Source organism: Trichosurus vulpecula, chromosome 3, assembly GCF_011100635.1.
Source record: "Trichosurus vulpecula isolate mTriVul1 chromosome 3, mTriVul1.pri, whole genome shotgun sequence".
Classification (NCBI taxonomy): domain Eukaryota; kingdom Metazoa; phylum Chordata; class Mammalia; order Diprotodontia; family Phalangeridae; genus Trichosurus; species Trichosurus vulpecula.
Window position 1 is genome coordinate 217,698,529 of NC_050575.1, and position 16,326 is coordinate 217,714,854.

The 16,326-nt window shown below is 37.0% G+C and overlaps 1 protein-coding gene across 4 annotated transcripts in view; it reads left to right on the top strand.

Moving 5' to 3' along the window:
* SPAST (spastin) overlaps nucleotides 1-16,326 on the top strand; it is a 100,259-nt gene that overhangs the window by 54,356 nt on the left and 29,577 nt on the right. For all 4 annotated transcript variants that reach the window (XM_036751108.1, XM_036751110.1, XM_036751109.1 and 1 more), the window contains 3 exons: nucleotides 10,935-11,122; nucleotides 12,056-12,189; nucleotides 12,473-12,566. In XM_036751108.1, coding sequence (XP_036607003.1) covers nucleotides 10,935-11,122; nucleotides 12,056-12,189; nucleotides 12,473-12,566 — 416 coding nt within the window. The remainder of the gene's footprint in view (nucleotides 1-10,934; nucleotides 11,123-12,055; nucleotides 12,190-12,472; nucleotides 12,567-16,326) is intronic.

Here is a 16,326-nt window from a genome sequence, read left to right on the forward strand (position 1 = left end):
TCAAGTTCTTTGCCACTTAAAAAGAAAACTGCTGTAAATTTTCATACATAAGAATTTTTTTTTTGTATGAGTCTTTTTTTTTTTTTGATGTCTTTGGGGATCTAGGCCTAGTAGTGGTGTTCCTAGATCAAAGGGTATAAGTTTAGTAAACTTTTGCACATAATTCCAAATTGCTTTCCAGAATGGTTGGACCAGTTCTTACCAGTAATACACTAATATTAGGCTGATCATTTGTAATTTTCTGTTTTGTGTGTTGCCATAGCCAAAGAACTTAGCGGCTAGTCAACCTTTCTCTTCTTATCTGGTTAGTCCCCAGAAAGCGATAAGTCCTGTTAGGATTTTTGTGAGTGATCAGTAGAATTCTACCTTGTCTTTCTGTGAAACTGATTCTCTATAGCCCTTTGGGCTACCTCCTCATCTTGCACTGGCCCTTATGGTTTGGATTCCCAGATAGTGGCTTCTAAAGGTACTAAGCTTCTCAAGGTACCTGTGGCTACTCCTTTTCTAATAACTAACAAGCTTCTAATGGTATGCTTCCCATTAACAGTCAGCCAGTCAGACACAGTTAGATCCTAGGAAAGAGATTTACTACGACCTTATTGTTAGAACACTTTCAGCACACCCCTCCCCCCACTATTCCACAGATACACACAGTATCTATAGGAAGAATGGGCAAAGACTTAGAATATACTAATAGTGATAGATACATGTAGGTAACTCATTACTTTTGGCACTGCTGAGTCTCAAAGTTTTTTTTCTCCTATGGATTCCTCATGGTTCTCCTCCTTGAGCAAAATGCTTTTTCTGAGTGCGTTGTTCATCTGGGCTCCTCAGTTCTGTTCTTCTCTTAACTAGCAGTTCTCAGTTGCCAAGACTAGCTCTCTCTCTTGAATCCACAATTTACTTTCTTCTCTGTTACTGTTTACCAGTTTTTTTCCTTATGATCTACTTGGCTTATCTAATTTTTGTTCCTTTTATCCTTATTAGTTCACACCAATGCTCCTTTTTTCTCAAGATTTCATGAGTTAATTGGGAAATTGTTAAGTCAAGTATTAGGGAGGCAGTTTTGCTACTTATTTCTATACCAAGCTGTCCCCGCAGTATATTCTAACAATTAACAGTTGCCCTTATTTTTACATTTGACCTTAGTCCAAAAAATGAACTATAATTTGAAGTGAGACTACTTTTCTTTAGAGAAAATTTGAGATTATAGATACTTCTATAAGTACAGCAGTGAAAAAACTTGGACCTTCAGGCATTTATGATATAGTTAAGTTTGTCACACCTTTACCTTTGAACAAGAGACAGTAGCTATACTTTCTTCAGAGTCAGGTTTTGTTTTTTGTTTTTTTTTTATCTTTGGAGAACATTTCATAGATCCAAAGAGAAAAAAGAAGAGATTATAGGAGAAGTTGGAGCAACGTTTCCACATAGGGACATTATTTAAACAAATCCAACAAATGGTAATCAGCACCTCTCTGAATGGAATAATGTTAGCCTTTGGAATGTGGATCATATGATCATAGATCTATAGTTAGTTGTGACCTTAGAGGTCATCTAAATTTGACCCTCCACTTTACTTCTGAAGAAACTGAAGCCTAGGGAGGGTAAGGAACTTCCCTAAAGTCACACGTGTAATGAATGTCAGACACAGGAGCTGAACTACATCCTCTTATTGTAGAACCTGGGTTATTTCTACTGTACTAGGCTAGGGCTTAGTCTCATTAGCATTTTAAAAAATGCTTTAAAAAGCATTATTGGAGTCTTCCTGCTAGCATTATGTGGCCTATTCTTGTTACCTCTATGTATACCCTGTATTATACAATTGGTTACCAAAACTGCCATTCAGGGTATGGGGGTGGTATATTTTAATGAAGGAGGGAGGGTAAAAAAAAAAATGTTGATTGTAAAAACAGATGATGGGAAAGATGATGAAGAATGTGAATTAATGTTAAAACAAATTGAGAATAGGAGTGAATAAGAAGTGTGGGAGCAAAAATCCAAAAAGGGGGGAGTGGAAGAAGTTTTATGAGATCATATTATTGAATCATTATCCCATAGACTAAGGCTGGGATATAAAGTTATATTGTATCTTTGTGGGATAGGGTCCTTAGATGTTTAAAAGTGATATAAGAGCAATTAGGTATTGATACAAATAGTGTAATTAATCCCTGGAACTAAATCAGAGACATTTTCAGTTTAGGGAAAGGAATTTCAAAGTAAGTCTCTTTAGGAGAGAAGTTGTAGAATAGTTATGTATTGATGGAAAAAGTTAAATGTGAATTTGAATTCATTCCATCTTCTAAAACATAAAGATAAAAATTATATGGTTCAATTCTTTCAGATCAGGTATAATTAGAGAAGAATAGAGAAATAGAGGAGAAACTGATGCAAATGTGTCAGAGCAGTAACTTATGATCTTAATGGGAAGATTTTATGAAAAAGGGAGGAAATGCTTGCAAGCTATTTAGAGCTAGCTTTAAGGATGTTCCTGAAGCAATGTGACTTTATAGTCACCAGTTATTGGAACTTGTCATTCAAAGACTTAATGGGACTGTTAACTGACTGTTTTTCTGAGTCTAACTCCAGGTGTGAGTATCGAGGAAGGCTGACCCAAGATGGCAGCAGCCCTGTGGGAGGGCAGGCATGAGCTGCAGGTATGATTTCTTGGCAAAGTTGAGGGGAAAACTGTTCAGCATGTGCTGAGGTGGGACTGTCTTGACCTGATGCCTCAACTGAAACCTGGCAGACTAGACCTGGCTCAATGCAGCTTGCAGTTTGACACAGCCTCTGCCTGGAGTTGACAGGAAGCTGGGGAAAATATGGTCCCCTTACTCTAAGTCCCTACTCTCTTGGTGGCAAGTTTCTATAATCAGAAAGTTTTGTGAATCTATTAAAATAATTGATTATGGAACATCTTAGATTACTCTAGGACTGGGACTAGTGTTAAGGTAGGTTTTTTCTTGAAAATGGTATGGAGACAATTAGGTCAAGGGCTTGTGAGAATATTTTGTTATTTGGTTAATATGCTTGTCTAAAGCTTTGTTATGTGCTGGAGTATGTTGTTAATTCCTTAGTGAAATATCGTCCTCCTAGTGAGGAAATTAATATTGAGTTAATGTAAAGTATGAGAAACTGGGTTCTAATGTAAAATTTCTTAAACATGGCAATTGGCCAAAGTTCCAATTTTGAATTTGTAAAAATGATCAGGGTATAAGAATTAGAAAATTGTGCCAGGGTAACTTTTGTAGGAGAATGGAAAGAAAGCTGGCTCCTACAAGAAGGCAAGAAGAAGATGCTGGAGATGGCTGGAACAAATACCAAGGACCAGAAGACTTCACTGATGTTCCCTGCCAGACAGCTTATGGGAAGAGACTTTTGAATCTTAAAGGGACAATTGCATTATCGTTTTCTTTCAGGTCTCTGTATCTGTATTTACAAAGGGGACTGCCCCCTTTGATTTTTCAATGCGTCAATCAATCCTTCCCATATTTAAGGGGGTGATGATTAAAGAAAAAATTCAGATGAGAAAGAGAGTAAGGGAATATTAAAAATGTGGAAACAAAAATTTGAATAAAAGAAGAGGGGGAAATTGTAAGAAATGGGAGAAGGAGTTTTGTTTCCACAGAACTAAAGGTGTGCTTCCCTGCCCTCCCCCACCCCAGCTTTAGCAGACACCAGGCCTCAAGGTCGGTCAGGTGAGAGGTGAGAGGCTTGTACGCATGTGCATAGTTTTTGAGAAGGCAGTCTAGGGAATTAGAGAGGCCAAACCCACTTGAACCTGTTCAAACTTATCTAGGGTCTCGTCTTGGTCAAGAATCCAGGCCTAATTTGCATATGTTAAAGAGGGAAAGTAGGGGAAGTAAAAGAATATAGTTTAATCCTAAACTAAGACAAGGAAAATCTAATTAACTTCACTTTTGCTTCTGTATCCTTATTATCCTATTTATATAAACTATATAACCTAGGAAAACTATGTAAAAAACCAAAGATTGTAAACTAACCATGACTCTAGCAGGAGTGGAGGGAATGGTTACCCCTGCTCCTGCAGCTGTATCAGTGTGAGTGTTCCCACGAGCACTGCACCCGCTTTCCCGGGGAGCGTAATAAAATGCCTTCCTCTGCCCCCCCCCCCCCAAAAAAAAGTTGTATACGCTGAAATCTATAGGCTTACAGATTTAACAGTTATTTACTAAATACTTACTATGTGTTGAGGTTCTATACCAGACACTATTGTCATCTCTTCCAGATAGTTAAATGTCAGAGTTATGGAGATGAACTATTTGAAAATCTCACAGTTCAGTTTATTAAGTGCCTGCTATGTGTTAGGCACCTTAACACATAGGAGCTTGAGAATACAAAGGCAAAAAATGGAATAACCTTATCCCTTAAGCAACTTACATTCTCCTAGGGTTGACAAAACATGTAAATAAATATGTAAATGTAAACTAATACAAAGTAATCTTAAGGGGAAAAGTGCAGTGATACCTGGGAAAATCAGGAAAGGCCACTATATGGCAGAACTAGAAAGCCACAGATAAAAACTTCAACTTAGGGGAAAATAAGCCAGACTACAGTTACCAGCCATGACCCAGGAAACATCTTGGAGCCTTGTGTGAGCAGCAAGATGCTAAATGATGTCAGAAAGTGTACAGAAATTAAAATAAAGCATTATCTTAAGTTTAAATAAAACATTACCGAACAGGATTTTTTTTTGCGTAACTATGTATATTTGTTACAAGGGCATTTGATATGCTGCATGCTATTATGATTGTCATCAAGAAAAATATGACAAAATAAGAAAGGATTCAGAAAAGGCTTGTTAAATTGCCAGGCCTAGAGTCAGGAAGTACTGTGTTTAAATCCAGCCCCAGACACTTACTACCTATATGACCCTAGGCAAGTCACTTAACCTTGCTTGCCTCAGTTTCCTTATCCATAAAATGAACTAGATAAGAAAATGGCAAACCACTCCAGTATCTTTGCCAAGAAAACCCCAGGGGGGTCACAAAGAGTCAGACATGGCTGAAAAGACTGAACAACATCACGAAAGGGATCAAGGGAACAGCAAGGCTTCAGTGTGAGAATAGAGTAAAACAATTAGAATTTTCCAGCCATATAAGGATAAAAACTGAGAGAAGATTTGATCAGATTTTCTGGAATCATGAAAGATGTGGTTTGGCTAAACCTAGATTTGTTTACCAAGAATTTGTTTACCCAGAATGCTATAAGTAAGGAGTAAGACTTGAAAAGGTTTTTTTTTGTTGTTGTTTTAACATTAAAGGAATTATTATTGTATTTGGTATAATATGTTATATTTTGGATTAAGTGCTAAGTATAGGAGATTAATTATTGGGCTTAGAGTCAGAAAGACCTAGGATAAAATCCTACTGCTGATGCTGTTGTGTGACTTTGGGTGAATACTAAGCTTTGTGTTTAAGGCAGTTCCCCAGGAGTAGTAAGTCGTAGGTGAGTTATGATTTGTGTTGTTGCTGAAAATGTTCACATTGAGAATTACCTACTCTAAGGAAATCACAGCTTTGAAGTATTGCATATTATGATACTTTACATGAGCTCAATGCTCTTAGCAGATTATATGGATAGAAAATTTTCTTAAGTTCAGCAAGAGTTTACATTATTGATTGACATATCCATGGCAGGTGGTTGGGGACACTTGAGTCATCCCTTCGGAGTTTGTTTGGGAAGATATCTGTACTCTTATACAAAACTTCTTTTTACTGACAGTTGATGAATGAATACTGGGTTCAGTGGGCTATTACTGTCACCCAGTATGGCACTTAAATGAAAACTGGATAAGGACTAGTCGTAAATTGCTTCTAAATTGCCTCTGATTACCAAAAAGTAAATTATTTGTGCTTTTCCTTCTATAATATGATTGAAGGCCTCCCGCTTATGTTCCCTCAGGGTGCTGGGCTATTGATAATAGAACTAAGCTCTTGGGGGACAGAAATAGATATAGGGTTGGGTAAGTGAGTTACATTCCTAAACCCAAATTAATTGCTCTGGGAATTATCTACTTCTCTTTCTTCCAGAAAATTGAGCTTAGGTTACTATATTTCCTTAACATTATTTTTTGAGTTCCAATTTCTTTCTCTCCCTCCAGTTCCTCCCCTACCCATCAGGAAGGCAAGTAATATTATATGCGTTATACGTATGACATTATGCAAAACATTTTCATCTTCGCCATGTTGAAAAAAAAAACAGAAAAAAATGTTTTAAAAACATACTTCAATCTGCACTTAGAGTTCACCAATTCTCACTCTGGAGGTGGATAGCATTTTTCTTCATGAATTCTTTGGCATTATTTATGGATCACTGTCTTGATCAGAGTAGCTAAGTTTTTCAGTTGATCAATGTTTCTTTTTAAAAATTATTTATTTAATTAATGTTTTTAGTTTTCAGCACTGATTTTCACAAGAGTTTGAATTACAAATTTTCTCCCCATTTCTACCCTCCCCCCACTCCAAGATAGCATATATTCTGATTTCCCCATTCCCCAGTCAGCCCTCCCTTCTGTAACCCCACTCTCCCCCATCCCCTTTTCCCTTACTTTCTTGTAGGGCAAGATAGATTTCTATGCCCCATTATCTGTATATCTAATTTCCTAGTTGCATGCAAAAACTTTTTTTTTAAACATCTGCTTTTAAAACTTTGAGTTCCAAATTCTCTCCCCTCTTCCCTTCCCACCTACCCTCCCTGAGGAGGCAAGCAATTCAACATAGGCCACATCTGTATCATTATGAAAAACCCTTCCACAATACTTATGTTGTGAAAGACTAACTATATTATGCTCCTTCCTATCCTATCCGCCTTTGTTCAATTTTCTCCATTGACCCTGTCCCTTTTCAAAAGTGTTTGCTTTTGATTCCCTCCTCCCCCTCCCTATCTGTCATCCCTTTCATTGTCCCCCCTTTTTTATCTCCTTCCTCCTCCTTTCCTGTGGGGTAAGATACCCAATTGAGTGTGTATGTTATTCCCTCCTCAGGTCAAATCCCATGAGAGCATGATTCCCTCATTCCCCCTCACCTGTCTCCTCTTCCCTTCATAACAGAACTGCTTTTTCTTGCCACTTTTATGCAAGATAATTTACCCCATTCTATCTCTCCCTTTCTCCCTCTCTCAATATATTCCTCTCTCATCCCTTAATTTGATTTTATTTTTTTAGATATCATCCCTTCATATTCAACTCACACTGTGCCTTCTGCCTGTATGTGTGTGTATATATATGTATGTATGTATATTCCCTTCAGCTACCCTAATACTGAGATCTCGTGAATTATACACATCATCTTTCCATGTAGGAATGTACACAATACAGTTCACCTTTAGTAAGTCCCTTGTGAATTCTCTTTCTTGTTTACCTTTTCATGCTTCTCTTGATTCTTTTTTTTTAATTTAATATATTTAGTTTTCAGCATTGATTTTCACAAGAGTTTGAATTACAAATTTTCTCCCCATTTCTACCCTCCCCCCCACTCCAAGATGGCGTATATTCTGGTTGCCATGTTCCCCAGTCAGCCCTCCCTTCTGTCACCCCACTCCCCTCCCATCCTCTTTGACCTTTCTTTCTTGTAGGGAAGATAAATTTCTATGCCCCGTTGCCTGTGTATCTCATTTTCTAGTTGCATGCAAAAACTTTTTTTTTGTTGTTTTTGAACATCTGTTTTTAAAACTTTGAGTTCCAAATTCTCTCCCCTCTTCCCTTCCCACCCACCCTCCCTAAGAAGTCAAGCAATTCAATGTAGGCCACATGCGTATCATTATGTATAACCCTTCCACAATACTCGTGTTGTGAAAGACTCACTATATTTTGCTCCTTCCTAACCTATCCCCCTTTATTGAATTTTCTCCCTTGACCCTGTCCCCTTTCGAAAATGTTTGTTTTTGATTACCTCCACCCCCATCTGCCCTCCCTTCCATCATCACCCCCTTTTTTTATCTTCTTCTTCCTCCATTTTTCCTGTGGGGTAAGTTACCCAATTGAGTGTGTATGTTATTCCCTCCTCAGTTCAAATCTGATGAGGGCAATATTCACTCATTCCCCCTCACCTGACTTCTCTTCCCTTCCTACAGAACTGCTTTTTCTTGCCACTTTTATGCGAGATAGTTTACCCCATTCTATCTCTCTATCTCCCTCTCTCAATATATTCCTCTCTCATCCCTTAATTTGATTTTATTTCTTTTAGATATCTTCCCTTCATCTTCAACTCACCTTGTGCCTGCTCTCTGTCTTTATATATATATGTATGTATGTGTGTGTATATATATATGTATATGTATATACACATATACATATATACATACATACACACTCACATGTACATATATATACATATACACACACACACACACACACACACACACATATATATGCATATTCCCTTCAGCTACCCTAATACTGAGGTCTCATGAATCATACACATCATCTTTCCATGTAGGAATGTAAACAAAACAGTTCAACTTTAGTAAGTCCCTTGCAATTTCTTTTTCTTGTTCTTTTTCTTGATTACCTTTTCATGCTTCTCTTGATTCTTGTGTTTGAAAGTCACATTTTCTATTCAGCTCTGGTCTTTTCACTGAGAAAGCTTGAAAGTCCACTATTTTATTGAAAGTCCATATTTTGCCTTGGAGCATGATACTCATTTTTTTCTGGGTAGGTGATTCTTGGTTTTAATCCTAGCTCCACTGACCTCTGGAAAGTCATATTCCGAGCCCTTCAATCCCTTCATGTAGAAGCTGCCAGATCTTGGGTTATCCTGATTATGTTTCCACAATACTCAAATTGTTTCTTTCTGGCTGCTTGCAGTGTTTTCTCCTTTATCTGGGAGCTCTGGAATTTGGCAACAATGTTCCTAGGAGTTTTCTTTTCGGGACTTTTTTCAGGAGGCGATCAGTGGATTCTTTCAATGTCTGTTTCGCCCTGTGGCTCTAGAATATCAGGGCAGTTCTCCTTGAGAATTTCTTGAAAGATGATATCTAGGCTCTTTTTTTGATCATGGCTTTCAGGTAGTCCAATAATTTTTAAGATCTTTTTCCATTGTGAGTTAGTCTATTTTTTAAGGTGTTATTTTCTTCAGTATTTTTTTGGGCCTCCTTTAGCAAGTCATTGACTTGTTTTTCATGGTTTTCTTGCATCATTCTCATTTCTCTTCCCAATTTTTCCTCTACTTCTCTAACTTGCTTTTCCAAATCCTTTTTGAGCTCTTCCATGGCCTGGGACCAGTTCATGTTTTTCTTGGAGGCTTTTGTTGTAGGCTCTTTGACTTTGTTAACTTCTTCTGTCTGTATGTTTTGGTCTTCTTTGTCACCAAAAAAAGATTCCAAAGTCTGAATCTGAATCTGAGTCTGTTTTCGCTGCCTGTTCATGTTCCCAGCCAACTACTTTTCCCTTGAGCTTTTTTCATGGTATGACTGCTTGTAGAGTAGAGAGTACTTTGTCCCAAGCTTGAGGGGCTGTGCTGTGGTTTTCAGAGCTATTTCTACACAGCAAGCTCTGCCACACCAGCACTCCTCCTCTCCCAAGAACCACCAACCCGGACATTTGCCCAGATCCAAGCAGGCTCTGCACTCCTGCTGTGATCTGCCACAGGTGGGCCTAAGACTGGAAGCAACCGCAGCTGTAGTTCTGTCCTCAGAGCTGCACCACCTGTGTTCCCCCCAGGGTGGTGGCCGACCGCAAACTCCTTTCACTCTGTCCCCGCAGTTTTTCCCAGTAACCTTCTCTGTTATCTTTGGTGTTTGTGGGTTGAGAAGTCTGGTAACTGCCACAGTTCACTGATTCAGGGCGCTAGGGCCTGTTCTGCATCATGGGTTCTGCAGTTCTAGAATTTGTTCAGAGCCATTTTTATAGGTGTTTGGAGGGTCCTGGGGGAGAGCTTTAGGCAAGTTCCTGCTTTCCAGCTGCCATATTGGCTCGGCCCCCCTCCCCCTTGATCATTGTTTGAACATTGTTGTTATTATGTGTGATGTTCTTCTGGTTCTGCTCACTTTGTTTTGTATCAACTCATATAAGTCTTCTCAGGTTTTTCTGAACCCATCCTGCTCGTCCCTTCTTGCAGCATCAAAGTATTCCATCACAATCATATAACATGTCTTATTCAGCCATTCCCCAATTGATGAGTATCCTCTCAGTTTCCAATTCTTTGCCACCATGAAAAGAGTTGATAGAAATATGTGCGTGTATGTATGTATGTATGTATATGTCCTTCCCCTTTTTCTTTGGTCTCTTTGGGATACAGACCTGATAGTGGTATTGCTGAGTCAAAGGGTATACATTGTTTTGTAGCCCTTTCATTGTAGTTCCAATTATTCTCCAGAATGGTTAGACCAGTTCACAACTCCACCAGCAATGTATTAGTGTCCCAATTTTTCCACATACCCATTAGCATTTGTCATTTTCCTTTTCTGTCATGTTAGTCAATCTGATGGATGTGAAATGGTATTTCAGGATTGTTTTAATTTGTATTTCTTTAATTGTTAGTGATTTAGAGCATTTTTTTTCATGTGATTATTGATAGCTTTGATTTCATCATCTGAAAATTGCCTGTTTCTATCCTTTGACCATTTATCAGTTGGGGTATCATTGAGCATAGGTTAATAGTTTATTGTATTTCAAATATATGAAGGGGCACAGGTTGTAAAAATATGTATAATATGTAATAACACTTAAAATTTTAGAACTCATTTAGTTTAGTAACACTTTTTATCCTCAAGGGCACTCTAAAATCGTTATCTTAAGCACTTTGTTTCTTCAATTTTGAGGGGCAGCTTTGATCATTTTGAGTAGAGAAAATATTTTGTGTGATTATAATTTTGATTTTGAATATTAGACTGACTAGTAAATATGTTGCAGTATTCTGGTATTAACTGTTAAAGAATTACCTTCATAAAATGTTTTCACTTTTTTCTTTTAGAAAGTGGAGCTGTTCCCAAAAGAAAAGACCCATTAACACACACTAGTAATTCACTTCCTCGGTCAAAAACAGTTGCAAAGACTGCATCTACAGGTCTTTCAGGTCACCACAGAGCACCTAGTTGTAGTGGGCTATCCATGTTCTCTTCAGCTAGACAGGGAACTGTCCCTGCAGCTACGTCTCATAAGGTACTCTAATATGTAACCTAACTTACTGTGCTGCCACAAGTGAAAACTTAGAAATGGTTATGTTTCATTTTTTGTACATATGTGCTTTCCTTAACTGAATAATTATGTTCCTAAAAAGTAAAGTTACAAGCTGTGTTTCTGAAAATGGATTTCACTTAAAGTACAGTTGGGAACATACTATTAAAGGGACTCCTAATCCTGACTTCTTCAGTGCCTATTGTGTCTTCATATGTTGCATTTACTTACATAGCATTCCATTTTCATTTGAAATGTCATTGAATCTTAGCATTTTAGAGACTTGGTATAATGTTTCTTGTAGATCTTATTTAGCCTATAGTACTACTTTATATGTTAAATGCTGATTTCAAAAGGATATTTTTAATATTTAGCAATTAAATTCTTTTGGATAAAGTCTAACCCAGACCTGCCTTATGATAAATATTCTCATAATGGAGATGTGTTTAGCCAAGTTTTGCTGAGTAAGTATGGTACATTTCAGATTTGAAATACTTAAGATGAAAAACTATGCATCTGTGGGATAGCACATCTGATTTTGAAATGTTCTTCAGCCAGGGTGGTGGGGTAAAATTAAATTTTAACTGACAGAATTAAGAAAAAAAACTTTTTAACTGAGCATGTGCTTAATTTTTATTTCATGGTTTAAAATTTTTAACTGTTTGAAACCTTAAAGATAACTTGTTAGAAAAGAGTACAAGGGGCAGCTAGGTGGCACAGTGAGTAGAGCACTGGCCCTGGAATCAGGAGGACCTGCGTTCAAATTTGGCCTCAGACATTTGACAAATGTACTAGCTGTGTCACCTTGGGCAAGTCACTTAACCCCAATTGCCCTGACAAAAAGCAAAAAAAAAAAAAGGAAAAGAGTACAAATGTTATATTCTATTTGTTTCACTATTAAAAACCTTATTTTTTAAGGGCACTCCCAAAATTAATAGGACAAATAAGCCTTCAACCCCTGTGACTGCTGCTCGAAAAAAGAAAGACTTGAAGAATTTTAGGAATGTGGACAGTAATCTTGCTAATCTTATTATGAATGAAATTGTTGACAAGTAAGTTATATTATTGAATTTTCTTCTATTCATCAGTTTAAAATTCTTGTTCTATAACTAACGTTCATTCTGAGTGAATAAAGTTCACTGTTTATATACTTTTTACATTTTTAATTTTCATGATAGTTTTCACTTAATAAAGATGATTTATGCTATAGTTAAATATTTAAATTAAACATGAAAATTACTAAATGCCTAATAAACTGTTAATTAATTAACTTAAATTTAGATGTAACTGTGAATAGATTCCCATCATGGGATTAATATTCTTTTTCTTTGTCAGTGGAACAGCTGTCAAGTTTGATGATATAGCTGGGCAAGAGTTAGCAAAGCAAGCGTTACAAGAAATTGTTATTCTTCCTTCCCTTAGACCCGAGGTAAGGAAATCATTAATATTCTCCTGTAGCATCATGCATCATGGCATCTGTAGAGAGAGTAAGGAAATGCCGCTATGTCAGTACATTTATATTCACATGCTATATACACTATTATGACAATAGAGGTAATGAAAACATGGAAAAATTGGTAAGACAGAGAGGGGAATGGAAACCCCAATACTATGTATCAGTACAATATGATGATTAGTTATGTAGGAGAGGGACCAGTATTTTCCATTTTTCAGTCATTAAAAAATTGTTATATTATTATAGGATCATAGATTCTGAGCTGAGAGACCTTAGAGGGAACTTAATAGAATGGTCCTAAACAAAACTAGAATTAGAAAAACAAAAGGAAATTTCTTTGAAATCTGACCTCGGTAATGCTTAGGAATTACTCTCCAAAGTCACTGAGTTCACCAGAGTGAAGAGGAGGACAGTGAATGGCAGAGAGACTTCTAAATTTCCAATACATTACTTAATTGCCATGTGGAAATTAACAGTTTGCTGACTGGGGCTCTTCTTTGTGTATTTAGTGCAACATTTAGTGTTGTTTTGGATTTGAACACTTAACAAAGCAAGTCTTACAATTTATATATTTGTTCATATTTTGTGAGCACTACCAAAAAACCTTAAAAGATTATTTCAAGCTTTTAAAAACAAAAATATAAACATTATTCTCTTTTATTTGAGAAGCCTTTGTTGTTGATTAAATCTTCATACTTTTTTGAGGAAATTTGATAGGACTGATGAAGGGGACAGTTATGCTTTTTATTTAGAGTTCAAATTATAGCTATTTCTTTGTCTTATCTTTGTATATTTCTTGTGGAGAGTGAGATCTTACTTCTTTGACAGGCAATGAAAAGAGCCCTACATTTTGAGTCAGGGAACCTAGGTTTAAATTCCCTCACTCTTTGTCACTTAGTATGGGCAAGTCATCTTAACCTCTTTATCATCAGTGTCCTCATCTATATATAAAATGAACAATTTAAATGAGAGAACCTCTAGATCTCGTCTGGCTATTGATCATGTGATCCTACCTCAAATTGTAGCCAAACCACATGGATTATCAATTTGACTGACTTCTGTCAGTAGTTATGTAACAGAATCAAATGCACAAAGATCAAGAAAATACTCAACAAAGTGTTGAGTATTCACTAAATGTGGTTTTTAATACTTGCTGAGGTTTTTATCTTTTTTTGTGGGAAACATTTCTGGAACTGTAATGGAATCATGGAGAAAAACGATTCTGTCATTACTCAGATTTTCAGGAACATACCTGATGGAAACGGCAGAATTAAACTGTTTTGTGGCTTTGTATTAGGTATATTCCCAGAGCAGTAACCATGAACAAACCAAGCTGGAATAAAAGAACATGCCAGTGTTACGACAATTATGTTTTACCTTATTGTAGAATTATGAGGTGACAACAGAAGCAATCTGAATGATTTCCAAGTAATGGATGATACTCAGACATCATTTGTTTCTAGACTGATAGAAGGTGATGCTTTAATCTTTTCTCATGCAGAAACTTCTAGTGGATGTTCAAAAGAACCCTATGGTATCCAGGACTACTTGATTATTTCCCACCGTGCCAGAATATCTTCTTTCCAAACAACTTTCCTCAAATGTTTCCAAAGGAGAATATACTCTGCCCTGTCTAGCATTTGGCTATAGACATTGGCATGACAGACACGAGGTTTATGGGATAGGGTGCTGGGATTGGAAGCAAATAAGTGGATGCCCACGTGGCACACTACTAATTCTCTGATCCCAGGCAGTGTCACTAAGCCCTTCTTTCACTTTAGTTTATTCATCTCTAAAATGAACTGTAGTACTTGTATTATTGGAGAAAGTATTTTATAAATTGTAAAATTGTAATTAGCTATCATTAGTTTCCTAGGTAGTGTGATCGGAATGGTTTTGCTAATGGTTCTCCTCTAATTGATGTTACTACCAACTTTTCAATAGTATACAAAGTCCCACTGTTACTGTTTCATATTTTGACTAAGGGATTTCATCTTTATGGATTTTCTGTTAAAAATATAAATAGGCTTGGGAGGGATGGAATGGAATGGAAAATTAATCATTTACTGTATGCCAAGTGCTGTGATAAACTGTGGGGGTGCATATAGAAAATTGATATGCTCCCTGCTTTCAAGGAGATCATGTTCTAATTGGGGGAGACACACATAAAGGAGGATTCCTGTTATGTTTCTTCACAGCAAATAGAAAGGCCAGGTACTACTTAAGCAGAAAAATTACCTCTTGCTCATCCTGTTGTAGTCTCCTATATGGTCTTTTTGCCTCTTGTCTCCACCCTTCCATTAATTTGGTGTGGTCCTGCTAGATTAATCTTCATAAAGCTCCCAGCATTTTATTCTTTTGCCCAAGAACTAAAATAAAGCCTAAATCTCATGAGTCAAGACCTTCTATTATTTGGTCATATGTTGGCTTTTTAGGTGTCACTCCTACTAATCGAATAGTCTTCTTTTGCAGTACTCCTCTTTCTTGACCTCTCTGTAGCTTGTGGTACTATAGACTACCCTTTCTTCTTGAACTCCATTTTATCCCTTGGTCTTCACAACACTGTTGTATCTTGTTTCTCTTCCTACCTGTCTGACTCTTCCTTTCAAGTTTCCTTTCTAGTCTGTCTGACCTGTCTCCTAAGCATAAGTGTACCCCAAAACTGTTCTATGCCCTCTCTACACTTTCTTGGTAAGCTCACAAGGGTACAGTTATTTTTGGCGATAACTCCCAACTCTCTCCCTCAAATGATGTTACTACTCAGTAGAGTAAAACTGTTCGGTGACTTTGTATGAGACATAATCCCAGAGAAGTAACAATGTGCAAACCAAGTTGTAATAAAATAACAGATAATTTGTATTATCAGGAACATAGTCACATTATAATAGAATTATGGAGTAACAGATTATTTAAGTAATAAAATTTGTTTCAAAGTAATGGATGATACTCAGATATTATTTGTTTCTAAATTGATACAAATTAATACTTTAATCATTTCTCATGCAGTAATTGACAGATTTAGATAGACCTTATCTTTTTCCTTTGTTCTTTTTGGGAGCTGGACATCTCCCCCATGTATTCCACAGATCTCAAATTTAACTTGACTAAAATGGAACTTACTAACCTTCCCCGTAAACCAGTTCTCTCATCCTGATGTCTCTGTTTCTGTTGAAGGAACCAACGTCGTTCCGTTTATCCAGGTTCAGATCAGCAAAATCTTTGATCCTACACTCCCATTTCTAGTCCCTTTCCAGGTCTTCTTGATTCTATCTCCATTACCTCTTTTGTATGCGTCCCTTCACCTCCTTTCTTCACGTGACCAGTATACATGTTCATTCCTATGTTGTGTCTTGACCAAACTATTAACTTTCTAAGTAATAATAATAAATAATCTTCTTGATTCTGGCCTCTCCATTCTCTATTCCATCCTCCACAAAACAGTAAAAATCACCTTCCTACAGTACAAGTTTGACTATGCAACTCTCCTGCTCAAGAAGCTTGGGTTGCTTGCTATTGTCCCTAGAATAAAATGCAAGCTCTTTGGCATTTAAAGCCTTACACAATCTTGTCGCAGACTTTCTTTCCAAATTTATTTCATATTAGTCTCCCTCGTGTACCCTATAGTTGAGTCAAACCAACTTTGGTATTCCCCATCTGAGACATTCTACCTCTTTGAGAACAAAAACTATTTAATCTTTGTGTCCTGTTCTTAGCACCTTGTTTTTACCGTTCA